At 43.9% G+C, this 27,050-nt stretch overlaps 1 protein-coding gene across 2 annotated transcripts; it reads right to left on the bottom strand.

The window, feature by feature from the left end:
* Positions 1-242: 242 nt before the first annotated feature.
* hars (histidyl-tRNA synthetase) lies at positions 243-26,472 on the bottom strand. Of its 2 annotated transcripts, none has more exons than XM_085365479.1 (13): positions 26,317-26,472; positions 24,429-24,515; positions 23,510-23,629; positions 14,259-14,354; positions 13,890-14,015; positions 11,799-11,906; positions 11,630-11,728; positions 7,255-7,348; positions 6,865-6,992; positions 6,172-6,444; positions 5,951-6,067; positions 1,004-1,150; positions 243-900 (listed from the first exon to the last, which is right to left on the bottom strand). In XM_085365479.1, exons 1-13 carry the CDS (start codon positions 26,404-26,406, stop codon positions 844-846), a joined length of 1,542 nt encoding a protein of 513 aa, XP_085221605.1. In that variant the 5' UTR covers positions 26,407-26,472; the 3' UTR covers positions 243-843. The 2 variants fall into 2 exon arrangements, with proteins under 2 accessions (XP_085221605.1, XP_085221597.1); XM_085365471.1 differs by lacking the exon at positions 26,317-26,472 and adding an exon at positions 24,635-24,769.
* Between the last annotated feature and the right edge of the window lie 578 nt (positions 26,473-27,050).

Below are 27,050 nucleotides of genomic sequence, written 5' to 3'. Positions count from 1 at the left end.
TCGTATTTTGAGATGCACTGCTGCAGGATTAGCACACGAGTGCCCAGAGGAAACGCATCCCAAGTACTGAGCTGACCACGAGGTTCAAAACCATCAGTGTGCCCATTGCACAGCGTCAGGTGTCAATGCAGCTGCATAGCAATGAAATGCTGTGCCTTCTAATGATGCTGCTTAAGGACAACCCCAGCACATTATCAGCCGAGTAATTCTATTGGACTTTTTTAAGCCCTTTAAAAGACACATGTAAAGTTGGCAGCTTGGTGTTTGGTGGTGGGAGCATCGTCTTCATCCAAGAGGACCTTCACATTCTCACAGATGTGGAAACCAGAAGCTTTTCCCAGGTTTGAGCAAAATGTAAGCTTTTTATTTGAGACACTGGGCGGTACAGGATATTTTATACAGACAGGAGCATTCTTAGAACTTTAACTGCAGTAAATCATGACGTGATTCATGTAGAAAACAAATGTGTAACATTTTCTCAGTCTTGGTCTTAAACACTACAGCTATCCTCCTATGTATTTTTTTTAAATAGTGCACTGACTGTTTTGGTGTGATTTACATCTACCATCTCTTCACCAGAGACCCTACTGAACAATGTGAACAATGACAACAAGTGAGGCATCTTTTACACACCCGAAAGCACATTACAAGCAACATCATTCATTTAAACATGTTCCCTGTTAGCTTCCTGCTGTGCTCATGAGCACCACATGCTGTGTAACACCAGTCCACGTGGCTGCTGTGTCTTTGCTCTGTAGTGGACCAGGGAAGGAATTCTGTACACAGTTCTGAAGAGCCCATGAGATAACGTGGCTGGTTTATGGCTAAACAAGCAGGAAGCGGCTAAGCCTCAGTTCTCCTCTTGATCTCACTGATAAGATCTGCTCTGGATATATCGACCTGTGCACAAACAGCGGGGGGGGGGGCAGCAAGATAACGTGACGTGTGTGTGAGCATTTCTTTATGTGTGTAATTACAATGACTTGGTGTGCGTGCATCATACCTCCTCTCTGGTTGCCACTACACGCAGCTTCACCACTCCATCCTTCAGCTCCTGTTCTCCCAGTATAGCCACGAGGGGGATTCCTGCTTCCTCACAGTACTGCAGCTGACTCAGCAGTTTGGGGTTCTTTTTGTACATCACCTCAGCCTGCACGCACGCACACACACACACACACGCTCTTTACTGTTCCGATGTCATCTCACCAGTACACATACAGTGGTGTGTTTGCCTCCTTCATGATTTTGATTTTTTCCTGTTTGTCACACTTAAATGTTTCAGATCATCAAACGAATTTAAATATTAGACAAAGATGATATAAGTAAACACAAAATGCAGTTTGTAATATTTTTGTCTAGGGCTGCTCAATTAATCGAATTTTAATCACGATTACGATCTGGGCTTTCAACGATCATTAAAAATGACTGAGCCGATTATTAGACCCTCCCTCATGCTTTACTCTCGCGCTGCTCCGTGTGGTAAGTCAAGCGCACCGCTCTCCATTTCGAACACGCGTCACAACAATTAAGAGGACCCGAGGGAAGCTCGGAAAGCTAAGCAGAAGTTATTTGGAGAGGAGAGTGACTGCTGTTGGTTGAAAAGAGAGGTAAAAAAAACAAAACTTCAGTGGTGTGGAAACATTATGGGTTCGCGGAGTCAGACGTGGATCAAGTAGACACAGTGTGTAAACTTTGCTACGGTGTCGTAGCTGCACCACAGAGCAACACTGCAAAGTTCACTAAACATAGATGTTTACATTTTTCATTTATTTCTTATATTGCAAACATTTGCACTGTTATCAGTATTTGCACTATTTTATATTATTTTTTAAAGTCATTATTCAATACATTGTTATTGTTAACCCTTTAAAGCCGGTCAGAGCAGCACGCTCCGTTTTGCGTAACTATTTTTAAATCCCTGTAGAACCTGAACCGTGTAAGCTAGCGCAATAATTTGTTTTGCATATGAAACCGGAGGAGTTGTACTTACATCTGATGCCATCAGCTTGTCCTCGGTCACGGTTTCCTTCCACATAAAGCTTTGCAAAAATTGCATAAAAAGCACTTGCAGCAACAAAAACACAATATTCCAGAAACAGGCTTTGCCGATCCATCAGCTGTTCATAACACTTCCCACTTTGAAAAAGACGTCAACGTGAACTGTCGCATTTCCTGCCCGAAACCAGAAGTGACGTCATTTTCGCAGAAAATCTAGTTTTTTACTTGTAGGCCTTAAAAGCCTATACTAGTGTTTTTATAAGTCATGTTTGACTTTTCTGAATAGTTGCTGGGATGCTTAGGACTCATATTGCACTGCTGGAAATAGTTTATTTTGATGCACCTGCTGTTTTCTTTGCAAATTTGCATCATAGGATTGTTTTTTGTTTTTCCTGCAGTATATAAAAATTGCTGTATCTCCAAAATAAAACTATGAAGACACTCAAAATAAATTTCCTGTTGTTGTAAACTATTTTTTGCAACTTTATTGTATTTAAAGTTTTGAGGGATAAGCCTCTTAAATTTCTCCAAGTAGAAATATATGTAAAAAAACAAAAACGATTTTCAATTTTTTTGTAGTTTATTGCACTTGTTTGCAATTAATGTAGTTACTATGGACTTAATGCATACATATTATTAAAATATGGGCTATAACAGTTGTATTGATGTATAGCAACTTGAAATGCTCCCACAAATGGCACTACAGCATGTAAAAAAATAATATAAGCTCTGGCGGACTTGGTTCTATGGTAGGTCTTAAAGGGTTAAATAAATATCGTCAAATAATCGTGATCTCAATTTCAGTGAAAATAATCGTGATTATCATTTTTGCCATAATCGAGCAGCCCTATTTTTGTCTAACATTAAATTTGTTAGATGATCTGAAACATTCACGTGTGACAAACATACAGTAAATCAGGTAGGGGGCTAACACTTTTTCACACCACCGTAGTCGATCGCTGGTCAATAGACAACACGGACATGTGCTGTAATGCTAATGACTGGGCTGTCTTACCTGTCTGTGAAAGCTGCCCTTAAAATTGTTGATTTATGTGTTGTGTTTATTTATTCATTGTCAGTCTTAAAAAGCTTCCACCAGTTGTTAATAATTTCTTGATTGCATAGTTTAAAAAATATTAGTCTGTGGGGATGGAGAGCAGCTGGCCTGCTCATTAAGACAGGCTTGAACATAATGACTCCATCATAATTATGACTGCAGTATCTGGTCTTTAAGTGATGACATATCAACCCTGCTTCAGTCTTTGTTAAGGCTGTGGTGTTTTTAACATGTTTTCATGTTTTGTATCTTTCAGTGGTTCCCAAACTTTTTTTGCTGGGCCCCCTTTGTTTTACAAGAAAAATGTTCGCGCCCCCCCTCCCCACGTGCACACACGCACTAACACATCCTCCAACCACACACGCCCATATTTTGCTCCATTGCGGTTTATTTCACACCTCAAACATTCAGTAAACAATTAAGCAAATACAAGTAACCTGCAGGTAGTAATAAAATAAACTACTAACTCTGTCACGCTGCGTCCGCACCTACACGGGTATTTTTGAAAGCGCAGCTGTTTCGCCCACACTTAAACGCCGTTTCGAGTCACCGAAAACGGAGATTTTTTAAAACCCTTTTTTGTGTTTACGTGTGGACGAGGAATACAGAGTTCGTCACGCAACGCCAAAGGTATGTGCCTTTTTCCACGTCACACTGTGGCCACGTTATTGTTTACATGAGATGAACTGCAGAATGATAGAGACGAAATACTGTTAATCTGACTGTCTGCAGGTTTTACAGGCTTACACACAGTTACTGTCCCTCCATTTACAAAGGCAGAGGCGTCACCGTGTGATTATTTTACGTGTAGTTGTTTTTTCCTGTGTAATAATATTCAACATCAATACATTTTTCAAAAAATGCCTCTCTGTGCAAAATGGGTTTAAAAACATAAACAGCTGTGGGATCCTGTTTGTTTGAACCGAGGGAACAAATCGTGGCAGGATCAGCCTGATGTTATTTGTATCCCGCTGTAACTTTACTGTATAAAGAGCAAACATCTCCAACATGTCAGGAGTAGTTAGTCATTACAACAAGTGTTTGTGAACTAAAGATCAAGAATGTGGGATCCTGTTTGTCCGTGATTTGAAGAGCCCAGCGCTGCTCCCGACGCAGGGAAAACCAATCCTGGTGAAGCCAAAGGGAAGATTTGCTTCACCATATTTTCTAGTCTTTGGTTTGGAAACATATTCAGCGACGCTTCATCTCCTGCTTTGCGTTTCTGTAGGCGCCCCATCAAACACTTGTCCATGATGCTAGCAGTGTCCAAGTGTTCTTTTTTTCTTTTCATACCGCGCCCCCCCTGCAATGGCTCTGCCCCCCCACACACACACACACTTTGGGAACCTGTGGTTTATGTTACGCTAACATAGCTGTGTAGCTAGCGATCACGTAGCACATCATTATATAGCAGCTAGCCAAACTTCAGTAACCCTACAAACGTCACTGCTGTTTAGTTTTCTGTCTTCATTTATGTTGGAAGTGATAGCAGAGCTGTACGTTTTAATTGTTTCATCCAGGGAAGGACGGATGTTGTTTTGCTGTGCTGTATTTTAATGTGAAGTGTACTTATTTATATTTTTATATTGCATGTACTGGTTATATTTTGTGCAGTGTTTTATTTAGATTGCATGTTTTGGTTATACCGTCAAATTGTCCTGGAGAGACTCCGCCTTTCCCCATTTTTACTAATTGGACACACCTGAGAGGAAAGGCAGTGTAATTTACAGAGTGCTGAGTGACACATAAGAGGGTTGGAGCTTGGCGTTCGAAGAGGACGGACAGCACCAGCGACTAGGGACGCGGAGCGAACAGGCGGACGGCAGTAGCAACGAGAGCCCAGCTTGTGCACTGCGGGAGAGCAGAGGCGGCGAGACAGCTGGTGCCGATTTGCAGTTTTAAAGAAGCGGCGGGCGGAGTTGAGAGCTCTGCCCACCCGGGGTAAGTCTTCGACTTAGCCCCTTTTATTGAATGAAAATTGCCGAAAAGAATAGTGACTGCCGCTCCCTCCCTTTCTTCAGCGTACCAGGACGCGGAATGCGGGGAGGAAGGCGAGGACTCCGCTGGGTTTCCCTTTTACATCACTTCCCTGGACTTTTTTAGTTCTTTGTGACTTTTATATCGTGGCGGATGCCACTGGACTTTTAATGTTGTGTTTTATTGCTTTTTATTGTGTTACCCCTTGGCCAAGGTTGTTTTAATTCATTTTGCATTTTTAACTATTTAAATATAATAAATTATATTTTAATTATACAGTTTTTTAATCGTGTGCTTTCCCTTGGCGGCTCCACTGCTCTGTCCGTTTGGAGGAAGGTTTCCTTCCTTTAAAAAAACGACACTGTGGAAATAAAATCACCTTCGCTCCGTTACAATTGTTTCAGAAATCTCTCAGTAAGAACATGCTACATCATGTCTAGGTGCAAACTAGTGAGCTAACTTCCTGCTAACTTTATTTTATTTTAACTTATTTTGTGTATCATTTCTGGCATGTCAAGTGTACACTACTTGGTGTTCAGCTGGGAGTTGTTCTGAAAGTGCTATATAAATAAATTGTTTGCTTGCTAACTTCTAACTCCGTTAAATGTAATAACTTCTGTGTTCATGGATGCCCGGATGTTAAACTTAATTGTTACACCTGGTAAAGCAGCAACACTGATGATTAAAGATGAATTTAAACAGTGTTTAACTCTCAGTGATGCCACAGTGTTCGTTTGACTTTGGGAGCTGAAGCAGAGTTTGGACACAGAAACAGCTGATGAAGTCAGACTTAAAGACCGGATAAAGCAGCCACACTGCTCCCCCTGGTGGATACACAAGGTACCCAAACTCTTAGGGTGGGGTTGTTGACAGTATCTCCCCCCTGATCTGTCCTGACACCCCCTGCCACACACCTACCTTGATGCCAGCATTCCAGAGCTCAGAGATGAGTTGCAGTCTCTCCTCCAGCAGGTTCTTCTGAGCAGATGCCACCATGATCTGAACTTCTGTGGTGCGCACCTTCTCCGGTGAGGCCTGAACAATAAAACCATGTCACTGTTGAACTTGTGCATCATTCACAGAACAGTAAAGCTGCTCCAGCTTAAATTTTATTTCACAGATATCAGGCGAGACATTACCTCAGCCTTCTGCTCCATGATGGAGAAGATCCTTTCGATACCTATGCTGACACCCACACAGGGGACTCTCCTCCCCTTGGGGTCGAACATGCCCACCAGGCCATCGTATCGGCCCCCTCCCGCCACGCTGCCCACGCTCACACTCTCTTCTGCATTGGCGCCGTTTTGAGCTTCATTAGCGGCTGAGACTGCGCTTGCCTGAGTCAGCACGGCTTCATAGATCACTCCAGTGTAATAGTCCAGACCCCGGGCCAGACTAAGGTCAAACACCACCTAGAGAAGGCAGAATTTCAAAGTCCGTATCCAGGCAGGGAAGAATGAAGAACGGAAAAACAAAGAAAAACAACAGAGAGACGAAACAAAAGCCCCTTTTCCATTTACCTGCTCGGATTCACTTGCCGAGGTTCACTCAACTCGGATCGACTGGTTTTCACTTACAATCGAGTACCACCTAAAGTGCGTGATTGTTGCTATAGCAACATGGCCGAGCGTCCCGTGACATAATTAGTATGCTAATGGTACCAGGTACCATGACCTAATGGAAAACCCTGAAAACCAGTAAGGGTGTGCTAGTTTTTCACAGGGTTGCATGACCAGTATAAAACCTTTTTTGTCCACATGGAAACCAGATCATTGCTATAGAGCACTCATACTGGAATCCTATACCAGAGAAATCCAAGATCAGTTTCTCACCTTGTCTGTGACATGGAAGAGCTGTAGGTACTTGAAGAGCAGTTTGATGTCTGAGAGGCCAGCGCAGGCCTGCTTACTCTGAGACATTTTATGGTCCTGAAGGAGGCGCTCAGCCAGGTCCATTCCACCTGCATTACATCCAGCACAGTCAGTCTGTGTGTTGCACAAGCGATTCCCTTGGCATGCTCTATTTCATCATTGTGGTGGTACAAGATAAAATGTTTAATGTTGTGTTTCTGAGTCTGTGGGAGTGCAGCATAAGCTTGGACCACATTTTATTTGATGCTGAAGAAAAAGAGCTAAAAAATGCCTCCGCTGAACAGCTGACAGTTCAGGTCACGCTGATTGTTCTACAGACATCAGCTGTGTGGATGTTGGGCACAGTCTCACCCTGCATGCTGACGTACTCCCCAATCTGGTCGGCAGCCTCCTCTGACAGGCCCTTCTCATTCACCATCTCTTTCTTCACGTCCTCCCAGGACATCTAGAGGAGGACACGGTTAAGGATTTCAATTCAACTTTATTTATATAGCGCCAAACCACAACAACACGGTGCTTTATAGTGTAACATAAAGACCCAACAATAATGCAGAAAAAAACCAACATGAAGATGACCCTGTGTGAGCACTTGGTGACAGAAGAAGGAAAAACTCCCTCAGGTAGTCCATCTCTCGGGTAGTCCATCTCTCGGGTAGTCCATCTCTCGGGTAGTCCATCTCTCAGGTAGTCCATCTCTCAGGCAGTCCATCTCTCAGGCAGTCCATCTCTCGGGTAGTCCATCTCTCGGGTAGTCCACCTCTCAGGCAGTCCATCTCTCGGGTAGTCCATCTCTCGGGTAGTCCATCTCTCAGGTAGTCCATCTCTCGGGTAGTCCATCTCTCGGGTAGTCCATCTCTCAGGTAGTCCATCTCTCGGGTAGTCCATCTCTCAGGTAGTCCATCTCTCGGGTAGTCCATCTCTCGGGTAGTCCATCTCTCGGGTAGTCCATCTCTCGGGTAGTCCATCTCCTGTGACCGGTTGTGTGTTTGACTAATGACTAATGTCAGAGTGGTGCATAAACACACGGTGAGTAAAAAGAGGTGAGAGATGGAGAAACGCTCAGCAGCCTTGTAACGAATGACCGTGAGCAGCAGGGCTGCAATCATTGCAGGCATAGACGGGACTACAGCACAGTCCACGTTTGTTATATTTACCAACATAACATGGCAGCTCTGTGGAGCACTAGTTATACCCATCTGCTGATAAGCCACACCCTCATCATAACCTGCCAAGCACCGAAGCACTGAGCCTTGTATTTAAAGACGGTTCAACACAGAGCTCTTTGGTGACACCTGGTGCCAAAAATATGACGAGCAGCTTGAATCTACAACTTGAAGTGAAGTGCTGCATTATGATTGGCCACTCAGAGCTGAAATGACAGCTTCTGTTTAACATGATAATGTGACAGTTCAGTCTGACATCGGGCTGATGTGGTGCTTTTTACCTTCCTCATGTAACCATGCACCATGGTGTGTTCTCCCTCTGCTTGGGACTTCTTGATGTTTTGTATTAATATATAGTGTTTGTTTTTTTTAATTAAGTACAACACGATGTTACAATAGGTTGGGAGTATGCTTGTGCAGTGAAGTCCCTGCCTCCATGTGATACGTTTAGATATACTGCAGCTGTGTTTTCTTACAAATTATAACTCTCATTATGTCGCACACTAGTTCGCTGTCTGTCGCAAAAAAAATCACCAATGATTCAATTCGTTATGTCTGTGAAGGTTCTCAGTCATCCAGGTCATCGTAGTCAAAGGAGCTTGCAAAGAAAAGCGTCTGGACTTCTTTAAGTTGCTTGAAGACGTTTCACCTCTCATCCGAGAAGCTTCTTCAGTTCTAAGGTCAAATGGTGGAGAGTCCCAGATATAAACCTAGTGGGAGTTTCCCCCCACAGAGGGACAAAGGACCCCCTGATGATCCTCTAATCGCCTGAGCCAAGGTGTAAACTGGGCGTGGGTCCCAATTAGCCAGAGTTTCGGGTGAGCTCATTGTGAAACCTGGCCCCACCTTATCATGCGAATTCCTGAGGTCAGATGGCCCAGGATGTGAGTGGGCGTTAAGGCGTCTGGGAAGGATCTCAAAACTGGATTATAGATGGCAGAGAGTTGGTGTCGTAACCCCGCCTCTGTTCAAAGATGGTCGCTCACAGTGGACATAGATGCTTCTTTCACTCCTCTTTCAAACCATCTGTCCTCTCTGTCCAAAATGTGAACATTGGCATCCTCGAAAGAGTGACCTTTATCCTTAAGATGCAGATGGACTGCTGAGTCTTGTCCTGTGGAGGTGGCTCTTCTGTGTTGTGCCATGCGCTTGTGAAGTGGCTGTTTGGTCTCTCCAATGTAGAGGTCTGAGCATTCCTCGCTGCACTGTACAGCATACACCACATTGTTAAGTCTGTGTTTTGGCGTTTTGTCTTTCGGGTGAACCAGTTTCTGTCTGAGTGTGTTGCTGGGTCTGAAATACACCGGGATGTCATGCTTGGAGAAAACTCTCCTGAGTGTCTCTGATACACCGGCTACATAGGGGATGACAATGTTGTTGCGTCTGTCCTTCTTATCCTCCCTTCAATTCGTCATTAACCACTGAATCGGGGGTTTGACAAATGAAGCTTCAGATGTCATCAATCACGTGACTCTTTTCAGACGACCCTCGCCTCGGCACAGGGCTTCTGAAGCAGTGTGTTCGTTTTTTGGGCACGCGCTGGAGCTTCAGCTTCAGACGGGACATCACTGCTACTTGTACTTAAAATCAGCACCCACAGTTCAAAATAATTGCACAAATGCAAACACACTTATCTAAACCGTGATAATCAATGACATTTGTGTGAATGGGTGGATGACTGTAAAGCGCTATAGAAATACAGGCCATTTACCATTTGTGGCTAATATCTCTTCATCTTACAGCATCTATTTCATCATACACTGAGGAGCTGCTCAAGTGCATGGAAGACAGGATTATAAATCATTAAAATGCTCTAATCAGTAAATATTTGAGTTCTTGGTAAATAAATGGTAAATGGACCGGTTCTTATATAGCACTATTCTACTGACCGAGCACTCAAAGGGCTTTAAAGTGGCTGAAGAAGAATCTTTCTTGATGTGCAAATGTTTTCCTAAGTGAAGTTAGATGGTTGCAAAGACATCTGTCAAGAACATCCTAAGAATATAATCCACCCACTGTTATCATCTTCAGTGCCCTGTACCAACACAGAGCAGAGCAGCTATCTGAACGCTGCTCCAGAGGTCGATCATCTTGTTAATAATTTCACCTCCTCACTACGTACGACTCTGGATACTGTAGCTCCTGTGAAAACTAAGGTCTCTAATCAGAAGTACCTGACTCCGTGGTATAATTCTCAAACACGTACCCTAAAGCAGATGACTCGTAAGCTGGAGAGGAAATGGCGTGTCACAAATTTAGAGGATCATCATTTAGCCTGGAGAAATAGTTTGTTGCTTTATAAGAAAGCCCTCCGCAAAGCCAGAACATCTTACTATTCATCACTGATTGAAGAAAATAAGAACAACCCCAGGTTTCTCTTCAGCTCTGTAGCCAGGCTGACAAACAGTCAGAGCTCTGTTGAGCCAACCATCCCTTTAACGTTAACCAGTAATGACTTCATGAACTTCTTCACAAATAAAATTCTTATCATTAGAGAAAAAATTACCAGTAATCATCCCACAGATGTAATATTATCTACAGCTACTCTTAGTACCATTGATGTTAAGTTAGACTCTTTTTCTCCAATTGATCTTTCTGAGTTAACTTCAATAATTACTTCCTCCAAACCATCAACGTGTCTTTTAGACCCCATTCCTACAAAACTGCTCAAAGAAGTCCTGCCATTAATTAATTCTTCAATCTTAAATATGATCAACCTATCTCTAATGATCAGCTATGTACCACAGGCCTTCAAGCTGGCTGTAGTTAAACCTTTACTCAAAAAGCATCTCTAGACCCAGCAGTCTTAGCTAATTATAGGCCAATCTCCAACCTTCCTTTATATCAAACATCCTTGAAAGAGTAGTTGTCAAACAGCTAACAGATCATCTGCAGAGGTTTATTTGAAGAGTTTCAGTCAGGTTTCAGAGCTCATCACAGCACAGAAACAGCTTTAGTGAAGGTTACAAATGATCTTCTTATGGCCTCTGACAGTGGGCTCATCTCTGTGCTTGTCCTGCTAGACCTCAGTGCAGCGTTCGATACTGTCGACCATAATATCCTATTAGAGCGATTAGAACATGCTGTAGGTATTACAGGTACTGCACTGCAGTGGTTTGTATCATATCTATCTAATAGACTCCAGTTTGTGCATGTAAATGGAGAGTCCTCTTCACACACTGAGGTTCATCCATCCTGATCCAGTCCAATCCTGTTTTGTAAGTGATTTCCGATCTGGACCTACTCGTCTGAGCCTGTGGTACATCTGAGGCGGATCTGATCCAGAGTCACATCTGATTAATCTCACTTCTTATTTCTTGTTGAGCAGCTGCACATAACATTTTCATGCAAATGGCATCAACATAGCAGCTCTCCAAGAAGACGCTTACAGTGCTGTTAGATTACATCAGAGGTGTCACAAATAAAAATGCCATTCCTTTTTACCTCCACAATACTGGTTTCTGAATATTGACAACTGACAACATTCTCATAAGTACGAGGGTCAGGAGAACTGAGTATAGTGATTAGAAGAGTTGGATGTTCACTGCAGTAAGCCTCAGTACCTTGTCCAGTTTATCCACCGTTGAACAGATGGTTCGGAACTTGTCATCTGGAACGCCACACACCGCAAACATTCCATCAAGGATGCGTCGGTCGTTCACCTGCATGTAGAAGATGTGGTTAGAGAGACTCACTCACCACGGCAGCACTCAGCTCAACTAAGTGACAAACCTTAATACGAAAGTCTCCGAGGTCCAGCTCGTTGAGGATCTCATGTACAATCTTTAGACACTCAGCATCTGGGATCATGGCGTCGTATTGCCCTGCTATGTCAAAATCCTGAAACGCAAACACAAACACACATGTTAACCTTGTCACTTCTAAGTCAGTCATCAGTGGTGACGAGCAGCAGATGTCAGTGTAAACTGAAATAGTCAATAGATAAAATACATAAAAATGTATTGTGCAAAGTGTTGCATCATCTACAAAGACTGTACGACAGCTTTGATGCTCTGGCGTCATATGTCAGCAGGGTGACCTGGAAGGTGAGATTTAATACAGAGATCTGGAAGGAGCCAGTGCTGAGGATGATGCAGGAGGAAGAGATGTTGTGGATTTTGCTGGTTAAGAAGTCCAGGACCAAATTGTAGAGGAGGAAGCTCAGGTTGAGACTTTTTGCACCCGAGTCTGAGCCAGGAACAATCTGCAAAAACGTTTTTTCCTGTAGCCCACAGTGACATTGATGGAATCCTTTATGTGGGCCTCGACGACCCTTCTGAAGCACTCCATGGCGATCAGGGAAAGGAGTGTGGACAGCATTTAACAGTCACATTTTTTTATTGCATCAGAGCAGTGACCGTTTACCAAAGTACACCAACCACCTGCTACTCCTCAACAATAGTTTTCCACATCTGTAGCCTCGGGTAGCTAGCTGTCACTACCCGATCCATACCGGAAACCCGATCGGTACCCCGCATGCACGAAAGGTGTCTACTTCCGGTTGAAGCGTTTTACGATAGTTACGGGTCAGAGTATCTGTTAAGATGTTAAGAATAATAAGTATCTCTTAAAATGTTTCCCATAATGAAACATTTCAATATAATGTAGACGAAAACGAAAAATAAAAAGATAGTTACGGATCAGGACTCTCCGATCCGTACCGCGCATGTGCAGGGGTTTTCGTCTTCTTCTCTTCGTTTAATGGCAGTTTACTCCCCAGTGTACGAGGATACTGCCACCTGCTGACTGAGCGAATAAACCCTATTGTAAACTGAATTAGCATCATTACAAACGTGTGTTAAATTTGATTTAGTGACAGTCGAGTGTGTTTATGCTCGTCTGTGTGGAGAGGATTGTTGGAATAATGATGATGATGTGCGCTATCACTGTCAGTTGTCAGTAAACACTTCATCTGGCTGCTGAATCTTCACGTGACACATTACAAAGTCTGCATTATTAACTCTGTAATTAGGCGCCATTCTTCTTATTTTACGGCGCTGTTGTTCAATCGGGGGACGCTCTCTGTTGAGGAGAAAAGCATGAATTTGTTTGCATACGGATTATCCATTGTTTAAATGTCCCGGTAGTCGAAAAGGAGGCAGAGCTGTTGAGAAATGCTAGGAGCTAACTGGGCGCTAACCGTGTCATTCAAATATATTGAATGTCGCAATGTTGGCAAAGAGAGGAAGTGACGTAAGATTTGCGCATGCGGGGTACGGATCGGGTTTCCGGTACGGATCGGGTAGTGACACTAGCTGTAGCCTCGGGTAGCTAGCTGTAGCCTCGGGTAGCTAGCTGTAGCCTCGGGTAGCTAGTGGACTTTGAATCCTAGCAGTGAAAGGTAGTGCTACTTTTCTGGAGGTTTTGCTGCATATTGGGCAGTTTCTACATTAAGCGCTGTTGCTAATGAGTGTTGAACGCGTGAATGCTTCCTGTTGGTGACGCTGGCAGTGCCTTATTAGTAAAGTGTTGCTACGATGCTTTGGAGTAAAAGCATTGCTACCAAACACCCGGACTACCTACAGGACTGTATTGCTACTGCTTGTGAGCTACTATACACTGGCATGTAGGGAACAGAGCGTTCTGCACTAAAATTCATGGACAGTGTCAGTTTAGCACAAACAGCAGGGCTGTCAACGGCTTCTGCTTGAATCAAGATTATATAGGGGACCCCTCGCCCCTCCTCACACAGGCATCACTGAGCCAGCCTATAGGGAGCTGTGATATTTGACCTTCTGATGAGGTCAGAGTAGATATTCCCATAGTGAGACAAAATTAATGCTATGAAAAAGACTCAGTCCATGCCATCTGCAGTTGACTTACACACTGATAAAACTCTCTGTAACGTCCCCGGGTCATGGCTGGGTTGTCACGACGATAGACCTTAGCAATGTGATAACGCTTGATGTTGGTTATCTTGTTCATGGCCAGGTAGCGGGCAAATGGTACCTGAAAGAGGGCGGGTCAAGAATAACAACACCACAGAGTAACAATGTATTGCTACTTTCATGACAATGTAACCTTTTCACAAGCTGCACTTGGTTAATAAGAAGCCCCGTTCATTTAACTGCGTATTCTGACTCTGTTGAATGCTCAGTCTAAAGTACCACCACTCTTTTAATCCTTTCTAACATTTTTGTGGAAATGCATGAATGAGAACAGTACAGTTGGCTGTGTCTATTTAAAGGATACAGTGAGGTCATATCTGAGGGACAGCAGCTCTCCTCCTTGGTCTTTGAGATCGTAGATGAGCTTGGAATCTTCTCCATATTTCCCCGTCAATGTTTCCTGTGCAAACAGACAAATAGGTCACTTCCGTGCAATGTGTTCCACATTCCTGCAAATCAATTGCGTGCTGTGTGGTCAAATGTTTGTGAATGTTGAAGGCATTTCACCTCCTTGTGATCAGTGTGTCAAAAATAATGTCTCACACAGAATATGTGATATATAATTCTCATAATTAACATTTAACAATATAAACCTATAGGCTACACACCAACACAAATCCTAGCTAACAACAGGTATAAACACAAAGTCAACAGCACAAAGCTTTAAAGCAATCGAGGAACTTGACTTCCGGTTGCGCCGTAAGATGGCGGCCGAGAGCTCCCAGTCATCTCAGCAAAAATGTTATTATTTATTTTGTACTGCTTTCTATTTCTGTGCGCACAGCGCGATCATATACGCGGTATGACGGACAAACGCTTTTGGAGCAATGTTCGTCAGCCAGTTCGGACTTTACAGCAGGTTTCGACACCGTGGATGCCTGGGATCCTTCGTTTACTTGCGCGACGCCGTGGGAAAACAAAGAGTGGGAAACGCGCCAGAGTTTTGAGCCGATCCCGACAGAGAAACGGCAAGCCAACTCTGCCCAGCATCCTGCTCGCAAATCTCCAGTCTCTGGACAACAAACTTGACGAGCTGCCTGCACGGATTAAACACCCAAAAGACATCAGGAACTGCTGCGTTCTGGCCTTCACGGAGACGTGGCTGGAGCCCAGCGTCCCCGACCGCACCGTCACGCTGAATGGATTCACTGTTTACCGGGGAGACCGAACGAAGGACTCAAGCAAGAAAAGGGGAGGAGGGGTGTGCTTTATGGTTAACTCTATGTGGGATAGAGATGTGTGTATCTTAAAAACTTACTGCTCTCAGAGCCTCGAGCTGCTGAGCATTAAAGTCAGGCCTTTTTACCTCCCGAGGGAGATCAGAATCAGAATCAGAATACTTTATTGATCCCTGGGGGAAATTATTTTTTGTTACAGTGCTCCATTTTAAACCAACATTAAGACAAGACAGACAATACACTAACTAAGAATAGTACAATATATACATATATATACATACATACATACATAAGTCACTTATAAATAAATATTTGGAAAAGAAACATGTGTAGCTGTAGCAGCAAACAGTGTGTTAAGTGGATGCGTTGTACAGGGAGATGGCCACAGGCAGGAATGATTTCCTGTGTCGTTCAGTGGTGCTTTTCGGTAATCTCAGTCTCTCACTGAACGAGCTCCTGTGACTGACCAACATGTCATGGAGTGGGTGGGAGGTGTTATCCAACATTGTCTTTATCTTGGACAGCATCCGCCTCTCCGACACCACCTTGAGGGAGTCCAGCTCCATCCCCACAACATTGCTGGCCTTACGGATCAGTTTATTAAGTCTGTTGGCATCTGCGACCCTCAGCCTGCTCCCCCAGCATGCAACAGCATAGAGGATCGCACTGGCCACCACAGACTCATAGAAAATCCTCAGCATTTTCTGGCAGATGTTGAAGGACCTCAGTCGCCTCAAAAAATAGAGACGACTCTGGCCCTTCCTGTAAAGTGCTGTGGTGTTTTTAGCCCAGTCCAGTTTATTGTCAATGTGTACTCCAAGGTATTTATAGTCCTCCACAATGTCAACACTGACCCCCTGGATTGAAACAGGGGTCAAGTGTTTCCTGGTCTTCCTGAAGTCCACGATCAGTTCCTTGGTCTTTGCCACGTTGAGCTGCAGATGATTCTGCTCACACCACGTGACAAAGGAGTCGACCACAGCCCGGTACTCTGTCTCATCATCCCTGCTGATGCATCCAACCACCGCAGAGTCATCAGAAAACTTCTGAAGATGGAGGTCTCTGTGCAGTGGCTGAAGTCTGTGGTGTAGAGGGTGAAGAGGAAGGGGGAGAGGACAGTCCCCTGTGGTGCCCCTGTGTTGCTAATCACCTTGTCAGACACACACTGTGGGAGACGTACATATTGTGGTCTTCCTGTCAGGTAATCAACAATCCAGGACACCAGAGAAGCATCCACCTGCATCGCTGCTAACTTATCACCCAGGAGGGTCGGCCTGATGGTGTTGAAAGCACTGGAAAAGTCAAAAAACATGACCCTCACAGTGCTCGCCGGCTGGTCCAGATGGGTGTAGACACGATTGAGCAGGTAGATGATGGCGTCCTCTGTTCCGAGACGAGGCTGATAAGCGAACTGAAGGGGATCCAGATGTGGTCTTACTATGGGTCGCAGCTGGTCCAGGATGAGCCTTTCCAGGGTCTTCATGATGTGGGAGGTCAGTGCCACGGGCCTGTAATCCTGGGGGCCACTGGGACGAGGCGTCTTTGGTACAGGGACGAGGCATGATGTCTTCCACATCATCGGGACCCTCTGCAGACTCAGACTCAGCATAAACAGTTTATGAAAGACTCCACACAGCTGGGGGGCACAGGCCTTGAGGACAAGGGGACTCACTCCGTCTGGTCCAGCAGACTTGCCTGAGTGAAGTCTCCTCATTTGCATCTCAACCTGGTATTGAGTGAAGGTGATGGGTGGGGGAGGGGTGTCAGGAATCTCACAGGAGGCAACATGTGAAGAGAGAGGCTGGCACAGTGGTGTGGCTCTGGATTCCAGGCTGACTGCAGGTGAGGTTGTGGGGGTGGGAGCAGACACTGTGGTGTCGAATCTATTGAAAAACAGATTCAACTCGTCGGCTCTATTCTCACCTCCCTCAGCTCCCCTGCTGTTGGTTGGCCTGAATCCAGTGATGGTCTTCATGCCCCTCCACACCTCTCTCATGCTGTTCTGCTGGAGTTTCCACTCCAGCTTCCTCCTGTAATTGTCCTTAGCCTCTCTGATCTTGTCCTTTAGTAACACCTGGATCTTCCTCACCTCCTCTTTGTTGCCCCCTCTGAAAGCCCTCTTCTTGTTGTTGAGGAGGGCTTTGATGTCCTTAGTCACCCACGGCTTGTTATTTGGGTAACAATGAACAGTCTGAGCTGGAACAATGGAGTCGGTGCAGAAAGTTATGTAGTCTGTGATACACTCAGTAAGCCCATTGATGTCCTCGGCGTGAGGCTCACAGAGTGTTTCCCAGTCGGTCACCTCGAAACAGCCCTGTAGTTCCGCTATTGCCTCCTCTGACCACCTCCTAACAGTCCTGGTGGTCACAGGTTCCCTCCTCACAATTGGCACATAGCGGGGGGTGAGGTGAATCAGGTTATGATCTGACCTACCAAGTGGGGGGAGGGAGGAGGAGCTGTATGCATCCTTGACGTTAGCATACAGTAAGTCTAAAGTTTTCTCTCCCCTGGTGGGACAGTCCACATATTGTTTGAATGTTGGTAGTGTATTGTCCAGTGATACATGGTTGAAGTCACCCGAGATCACAATAAAGGCACTCGGGTGCTGAGTCTGTAGCCGAGCTATGGCAGAGTGGATAGTGTCACATGCAGCTGTGGGGTTAGCAGAGGGGGGAACATAAACAGCCACCAAGATGACGTGAGAGAATTCCCTGGGTAAATAATACGGCCTGAGTCCAACAGCACACAGTTCAGTGTCCGGGCAACAAATCCTTTCTTTGATCAGCTCAGTTCTCCTCTCAGCTGTTTACATTCCCCCACACGCTGATAAAGCTTCGGCTGTGGACGAACTGTATGACATCATTATTGGACCTGAGAATTAAAATCCTGACGCTGCCTTTATTGAGCTGGGAGACCCAGCTTTTGGTAAGGCAGACCATTGTTCCTGCTGCTGCTGCCTGCATACAGACAAAGGCTGAAACAGGTAAAACCAGCGTCCAGGGTCATCTACAAACGGGACAGTGAGGCTGAGGAGGTCCTGCAGGACTGCTTTGAGACAACTGACTGGCAGATATTTGTGGATGCAGCTGATGGCAACATCAATGAACTCACAGGGCAGGGATAGCTCAGTAGGTAGAGTGGTGGCCCCATGATCGGAAGGTCGGGGGTTCGACTCCACTGAACGGCTACCCTGAGGTACCCCTGAGCAAGGTGCCGTCCCTACACACTGCTCCCCGGGCGCTGCACTGGTGGCTGCCCACTGCTTCACTGGGTGAATGGGTTAAATGCAGAGGAACTATTTCCCTATGGGGACTAACACGCACACTTTACACTTTACACAGACTCTGTCATTGGATATATTGGAAAATGCATGGACGATACCATCACTAAAACCACCGTCCGCATATATCCAAATTCCGGGGAATTTGGACGAGAAGTTGTTAAGCTGCAGCGAGCTTAACAACTTCTATGCTCGTTTTGATGCAGACAACAGAGAGCAGATCCTCTACCCTCATGAGGACAGTGAGGCTGTAACTAACTCTCAAAACAGAAGCTGTAAGATGGTCTTTCAAAAGGGTCAATCCTCACAAAGCTCCGGGACCGGACGGCATCCCAGGCCGGCCTCTCAGAGTGTGCGCCGACCAGCTGGCAGAGGTGTTCACCAACATCTTCAACCTCTCCCTGAGGCACTCAGTGGTCCCCACGTCCCTCAAAACATCCACCATCATTCCCGTTCCTAAGAAATCTGTGGTCTCCTGTCTGAATGAGTACAGTCCTGTTGCACTGACATCCATCATCATGAAGTGGCTCGAGCGGCTGGTCAAAGGTCATATCTGCTCCTCCCTCCCTGACATACTGGGCCCTCTTCAGTTCTCCTATCGGACAAACAGAACCACAGAGGATGCCATCGCCCTGGCAATGCACACCTCCCTCACTCACCTGGAAAAAGGGAATACATATGCAAGAATGCTCTTCATCGACTACAGCTAGGTAGGGCTGCCACGATTAGTCGACTAGTCACGATTACGTCGACTATCAGAATCGTCGACGACCAATTTGATAGTCGAAGCGTCGTTTGAAGCTTTGTTAGATCCCAAAAGACGCAGGAATAAGTAGCAGGATTTAAGAGTGTAATAACGGACTGAAACAGAAGATGGCAGCACTGCATGTACAAGGATGCCAGCTGCCGTTAAACCCCGAAGAAGAAGAAGTAGCTGTGTCCCAAAATTCATAGCACCGCCCTGCTTAGTTTCCAACAATGGCGGCAGCTAGTTAGTTTTAATATTACTCTTATTATTCTTTCTGGGTCACAAAATAAACGTTTAACATATTTTCAGGCGAGAATGTAGCTGTGTAAACCTCAAATATCTGCTCAGTTTATCAGGACACCACATATTTTCAAAAGCGCTCCGACGTTTTCGGAGACGTCTGTTACCCACTAGCTCGATAGCGAGCCGGGGGCTAGGTCACTAGAGCCGTGAGAACACCGGACTCCCGGCAAATCGTTTTCAAACCCACCGCCGTCTTTCGCTACTCAGGTTAAACATGATATATAAGTCACTTAGATAACTTAAAATGTTATTGTTTGGCTTTTTTCAGTATTTTACTTGTTCCTGAGTAAATCGGTTTGGCTGAGATTAAAGTTTTTACACAGCTGAATAAACGTCAAGCAGACAGCTGATTATCAGAAGTGTGAGATGCTCCAGAATTTACTCCGGTGTCCTGTTATATTTTAGATAGCAAGGAGTTTATTAAACTTCACCGAAACAATCTGCAAACTTCATTAAAATTTAATAAACTATCATCTTGTCTTTATTTTTAGTTAGCACCTTAAACACTTAAAGCTGTAAGCTAATGATAGTTATATAAGAGCAGATGCTGCTGGTGCAATAAGCTGTAGGTTTTACGCTCAATGGATGCATGCTCTGATTAGTCAACTAATCGCAAAAATAATCGGTGACTAGTCAACTATCAAAATAATCGTTTGTGGCAGCCCTACAGCTCGGCATTTAACACCATCATCCCCTCAAAACTTGCCTCGTAGCTCGTCGACCTTGGGCTGGGAACACCGATCTGCAGATGGATTCTAAACTTCCTCACAAACACGCCCCAGGTGGTGACAGTTGGTAAGCACACCTCCTCATCACTCATCCTAAACACAGGAACGCCACAGGGTTGTGTGCTTAGCCCCCTCCTTTATTCCCTGTTCACACACAACTGTGTTGCTAAACATGAGTCCAACACCATCATCAAGTTTGCAGATGACACAACGATCATAGGCCTCATCACAGACAACGATGAGACGGCCTATAGAGAGGAGGTGATGGCGCTGTACGAGTGGTGTCTGGAAAATAACCTGACTCTCAACATCAGCAAAACTAGAGAGATGATAGTGGACTACCGGAAACGACCAGTCAGGGAAGACCAGCCCATCCACATCATCGGTGTCAAGGTCAAAAGGGTCAGCAGCTTCAAATTCCTTGGAGTCAACATCACCGAGGATTTCTCCTGGACCCTTCACACAGACACTGCTATCAGGAAAGCTCGCCAGCGACTCTACTTCCTGAGGAGGCTGAGGAAGTTTGACATGAACGCGAATATCACCTCAAATTTCTACAGGTGTGCAGTCGAGAGCTTACTGACGAGCTGCATCACAGTTTGGTACGGAAGCTGCTCTGCCAGCAGCCGGAAATCACTACAGAGGGTGGTGAAGGCAGCAGAGCACATCACTGGCACGAGGCTTCCTGCCATTCAGGACATTTATCTTCAACGGTGCCTCCGCAAAGCACACAGCATCATCAAGGCCCACAGCCACCCAGCACATCAGCTCTTCTCCTTGTTACCATCTGGCAGACGTTACAGGAGTCTGTCTGCTCGGACTACAAGACTCAAAAACAGTTTTTACCACCGAGCCATACGACACCTCAACCACAACACTTAAACACACACAACACAGTCCACAGGACGCACTCAGAAGCTACCCTGCAGCTTCACAAGTACTCTGCACAATCTGCACTGGTCACTCCACTTTATTGGTATTTATATTAGGCAGAAAATGTGCAATACTGTACCAACTGTTCAGTCTGTACTGCTGCTCATTCCTGCCACTGTGCAATATCCCCCCCGTCACATTCCTATTTAAGATTTTTTTTATTTAATCACTAGTGTGTACATATATTTATATATTTATTAGGGGTGCAACAATACTCGTATCGATATTGAACCATTCGATACAGTGCTTTCGGTTCGGTACCCATATGTATCAAACAATACAAAATTTTTTATTTATTTTATCAACTTTCCTTCTGACGATGCTGTCTGTGTTGAGCGCTCAGTGGATCTGTGCTCGACAGTGCAGCCTAGGCGGAGTAGTCGAACGCAGATTCCCTGAGCGCAGGGCAAGCTAGCGAGACAGAAGTTAAGCTCTCCTTGCAACATGGCAAATTGAACCTCCCCCACCCTCATTCAGATCTGGCCTTTGGAACTATTTTGGTTTTCATGTGACGTATGACCCTGAAGGTAAGCGCTTCATGGACTAAAGTAAAACAGTATGTTGGATGTGCCACGCAATGCTCAATTACATTGGTGGGAGCTAGTGTGTTAGCGCAGTTAGCTCGTTAACGTGTTGACGCCGTCCAGCCCCACGCACGGGTCTATCCGCGGTAGCTCGTTAACGGAGATTTGTCGTGTTGTGGCGTTAACGTCATTTCAGATTAACGCTGACAGCACTAGTGGGAACACAACGAATATGACTGCACATTTACTCCGACATCATCCTAGTGCAAAGACAAAAACAACAAGCACGCATGCTACAAACTTTACCCGAGTCATTTAGACAGCCGTTAGCACAGGATTCTCCTTATGGGGACCTGATATGTTTAATATGCTGCTGAGAATATAGCCCAGAAGAAGCGTATAGTAGAGCTTTTATTTTGAAAGAGCCATTTCTCTGTAATAAACTCTCTTTTCCAAAGATGAGTGATTTCTCCGTCAGATTTATTTTTTTATTTTTTTATTATTTTGTTGTTTCAGCAACATTAAATTTAAAAACTGTACTTTTGAGTTAAAATATATATTTATAATTTTAATAAATGACAAATTAAAAAAGCATGAACATTTTTTTGTATCGAAAAAATATCGAACCGTGACACCAAAGTATCGAACCGAACCGTGAATTTTGTGTATCGTTGCACCCCAATATATACATATTTAGTCTGTTAACTGTTAATCTTTTTTCTTTTACTATATTTTATTAATATTTTGCTCTTAACCATTTTTTTTCTACTGTACCATTCTGCTGAGTGACTGTCTTCTGCTCGTCAAATACATGTCATTGCAATGTTGACCCTGTGCTAACTTGCATATGACAAATAAAACTGAAAACTGATTAGCACACTGTCTGTATCCGGCCTTTAAGCCTGACGTCATTAGCTGTGTCTGGGCCCAAAGTCAAACGAACACTGCGGCATCACTGAGAGTAAAACTCTTAATATCTAGTTTAACAATAGCCTTAAGTTTAACATCCAGGCATCCATGAAAACAGAATTTAATACATTTAACGGAGTTAGAAGTTAGCAGGAAGTTAGCTCGCTACTTACCACCTAAACATGATGTAGCATGTTCTGACTGAGGGATTTCTGACAAAATTCAAACGTACAGCTCTGCTGTCACTTCCAACATAAATGAAAGTAAACAGCAGTGACACTTGTAGGGTTACTGAAGTTGGGCTAGCTGGTATATAACGATGTCCTACGTGGTGGCTAGCGACACAGCTATGTTAGCGTAACATAAACAGTGAAGCTGGAGGATGAACGTTAACTTTTTTCCACTCGATAAAAGTTAACTTGAGGGTTCCCGATGGTTTTAAAAGCTGAGCTTTAAAATGAATAGCGGTAATAAAAACCGAGAGAGGCCGACAGTGATCACTGACTGTTTTTAGGGGCTTTTGAGATTAAATAGAACAAGATACAAAGCATTAAAACATGTTAAAAACACAAAAGCGTCATTAAACACAGGGTAGTTTGGGCCCGGAAGCAGGATTCATCACGTCATCACTTAAAGACCGGATAGGTGCTTGCAAAGAGCCGAAGTTGTGTTAGCGGCACAACTTCGTTATTTAGCAGTTAGCTGTTGTTTCGGTCCTGAATGCAGTTTGCACTTCACCATTGCGCTCTGGTTCTTTTGTGCAATAAAAATGAAAGTAGTCAGCTAATTGTAGCATAAGTACGAGTGGAGCCGATAAGCGGGATTGAGAGTCTGGCAGACTAACAATTCCAAGGAATTGAACTACTGGGAACCGGTTTGCTAAAAGAACTAATACCCGATGCCCATTCCTATTTTTCAAGCAGCAAACTTGTTAAACTAAGTCAAACTCTACCTTTAGTTCAAAAACAGGTGTGTCGATGGTCTCGGCTCCATGTCGTTTAAAGCAGCGGATGATGGTGTTGAAGACTTTTTCTCTGATGGCCATCTGTTTGGGGTTGTAGTCTCTCGTTCCCTGACAAACACACATTGTCAATCAAATAATTCTATTGTGAGAATATGTATGCACTTGTTGTTTGTTGTCATTTTTTTGTTCAGCATCCTCTTTGTAACAGATTTCACCGTGCGGTAACCAGTAACCACTCAGCCTACCAGAGGTTGTAAATGGTCGCTGTCCTAGGCCTGGGTGACTGAATCCATGTAACTTTTTACATTAAAAAGAAATCTAACTTAGAGCCACTGGGGTTGTAACACACCATTGGAAAGCTTACCATACAGACATTTTCTGGTCCTCTAGAAGAGATGTGATTGATTAAAGGATAAGCAGATATCCACATAAAGCATCATGTACTTTGATGACACAATTTGGGGTAGTCTGATCCTTGCATTTTTGACTACCGACACTAAAGTTTGATTCGTTAAACCCACTCTTATGAAGGGGTTCTTTGATCTGATCTTTGGTAACAAGCTATCTAGAGCTATTATATTTTTTTAATTATAATGCAGCCACTTGGTGCCAATGATCTCACAGACAGGCTTCTCTGTAACCAAAGCTACGCCTGCTTCTACTTACAACAAGCTTTTAATCAAATGGTATGTGCCCGAATATAAAGGTAGCGGGTACTTTGCCATTGAGAGCTCCTTTTATTCCACCAAGTCATGCTGAGATAGTAAGATAAGCTTTACACATGTGACATAAAGTTAAATGGTTGTGTTTGTCTTGTCCTAATACAGACGATACCAGGCCTGTGCCACAGAATATTCTGTAAATATAAACGTGTATTTCCTTAAATACAACAGTACTTTAATCTTACCTTTGGTGTTTTAAGGACAAATTGGGTTTTGCCATCATCTCCTAACTGAGCCTTTAGTGCCAGCAGTTTAGCTACCTCTTCATCAATCTGCATGAGAACACAGAACAAAATATAAAGTGTTCAGAGGTTTTATACTGTATTTAACAACTGTAGCGTGAAAAATTATGAATACATCTTGTCAAATAAACACATGGACAGCAGCCTACCTGAGCCACAGTGATCCCAGGGAAAGAGTGAAGAGATCGGACACATGTGGGAGCCCGAAAGCCGACCAGAGCGGAGCAGGCACGAACCCAGATCATGCCCAGCATGGTTATTCCACAGTGCAGGAAAATGGTATGGATTTCAAAAAAAAAAAAAAGTAAAGTAGGACCAAAAAAAGATCAGAGTGCATCAAGAGTGCAGCATAATCCAGTGGTGTTGTACAGAGCCAGCCGCAGCAGCCAGTCAGGAGGGTTGGGTTAACCAGACGGTGAAGTAGATGGTGGAGATGATGAATCGTGTGACAGGCCAAGGTCACCACAGGTCAGGCAGGAAGAACAGGAGAAAAGTGGTAAGCAACCCTATCACTAGGAGAGGGTGGGGCATGATGCATCATCACCACAGTGAGGAGAACAGAACACGAGATGCAGCAAGTCAATCACAGCAGCCCAACAGCCCCCCACCCACCCGGCAAACAAAGTCTTTCACTAATGTGATAAAAACTGATTTAGACAACAAGTGCACAGATGCACCTCTTGAACTGTTTAAAAAAATCTATGATTCCTTTTTTCCCCCTGTATTTGTATAGCGCTTTCCTTCACTTATTGTCCACAGCCACAAAAAGTTGGTTAACATGTCTACTGTTGCTGCTTTAACCTGTTATTGCATTTAGCAAACTCTACCTGTCAGCAAGCATTTGTAACTTAGTCTCAATAAATCTCTATGGTGTCATTTTCATAAAGCGAGTCAGAACTAACATCAAACAATTCAGATAAAAGACAGGAAATGGATGAGACTGCTGTCTGAACGACTCGGCTAAGGCATCTTCTCTGAGAAATAAGATTATGCTCTATGGTCCAGTCTAGAAGATTCCTGAATAACACAAAGGGCACGTTTTTAATTCATGTTGTTCTACGAGGATTTATGACGGGCTAAAACAAACACTGGCCCCTAGAAGATGTCTTGATCGTCTTAGTGTTTGCTAATAGTAAACGCTTCTGCACCGTCCCATACATTTGGCATTTATTGTGGTATCAGCTACATATTCTCAGTGGTCACAGGCTCTGATAATGCCCGTGTTAACGCATGCGTGTTATTGCATCAGCTCTCCTTACACATTTCCATAACGAGAATAAGAACGTTGAAAATCCACGTTTTAAAGCCGTGAAGAAAATAAAAAGCTATATCATTGTTATCTAATTCGTTAATTCATTACATAATAGGTGCCAACATGCATGTTAACATCCGCTAGCTAACTGGGCTGAATGAAGGAGGCCGGACCGATTAGAGCGCAGGACTTTTCCTGTAAGCTAACTCTATGGTGGAATAAAAAAAACTGGCTTTTGGGAAGTGTAGTCTCCTTCTCCCTGAAACCTGAATTTAGCGGATATTGTTTTCTAAATATAAGCGCCTTCCATTTTTTCGGAAAGCCAAGTTATTGAGCATAATCTATGTCGAAATGAGAACTGATTAATAATCATATTAGACAGTACTGAGTCAGATGCTAACAGCATGTATTCCAAGACCGAGAGCTAAACTGCGAGTATGAAAACCTTCTACATGTATTATATAGCTAATCTAGCTAGCAAACAACCAATCAGTTAAAATGCCGAAGCATGGCGCAGCATGCTGTAACTCACTTGTCTTAACATCATAATTAATATTAAGAGTAAATCTTAGTACGGACCTGCTCTTTGCTCGCCTTCTCTGATTTTAACTTCCGGACTACTTCCCCTTGACTTTTAATCGCTTCTTGTATCTGAGCCTTGTCTTCCATTGCTTTTTCTAAATGGTTTTATAGCGCTACCTACTTCACCGGCTACCTACAGCACATACGGACTTGTAACTGTCAACGGAGCATAAAACGGAAACGGAAATAAACGCAATTTCCGATTCATCATTCGTGATGTTCCCGTGTGTCTTTTTATGTGTAATTTCTTTACTTATATTGGTAAATAGACTTCAGTAAACAGGATTTACAAAGGGGTTATACATGAAATTCAAAGTTTCCTGCATTTCAAGTATCTTTATTACTCTGTGTTAGGGACATACATTATAACCGATCCGGTCACTTAAAATATGTTTACTGTAACTGTTGTTATATTTGTTGCCTTTTCTGCTTTCCTTTTGGTCAGATTACTCTTAAAAAATACATTTTTAATGTCAAAGAGATTTTTAACAGCATAAAGGATATATAAAAGTCACTGCCAAAAACTAATTGCAGCTTCTACCTTGTGACAGGAATCTTGTTGGTGGCTCAAGATGACTTGATATCATTCATGAGGGATATTTTTGAAATCTTTTTCACATATTATAGACCAACAAGTTATTTATAGCTTAGTTACAATCACTTTTTGGCAAATACCGGTAATCTGTTTTTGGCAGACAGGAATTCATTAGTTGGGGACACCAAGTTTATGA

Source organism: Diplotaxodon limnothrissa, linkage group LG2 (genome assembly GCF_057381915.1).
Source record: "Diplotaxodon limnothrissa isolate DT_005_m linkage group LG2, D_limnothrissa_male_GT1.1, whole genome shotgun sequence".
In the NCBI taxonomy this organism is placed as follows: Eukaryota; Metazoa; Chordata; class Actinopteri; order Cichliformes; family Cichlidae; genus Diplotaxodon; species Diplotaxodon limnothrissa.
Note: the sequence above shows the minus strand (reverse complement) of the source record. Positions and strands in the feature narration are given on the sequence as shown.

Excerpts from the sequence above, each read along its gene's own strand:
- hars (XM_085365471.1), bottom strand. The coding sequence starts at position 24,739 with ATGCTGGGCATGATCTGGGTTCGTGCCTGCTCCGCTCTGGTCGGCTTT. Across the intron at positions 6,993-7,254 it reads GGAGTACGTCAGCATGCAGG|GTGGAATGGACCTGGCTGAG; the intron begins GTGAGACTGTGC and ends GATGTAATGCAG. Across the intron at positions 6,068-6,171 it reads TCATGGAGCAGAAGGCTGAG|GCCTCACCGGAGAAGGTGCG; the intron begins GTAATGTCTCGC and ends TTTATTGTTCAG.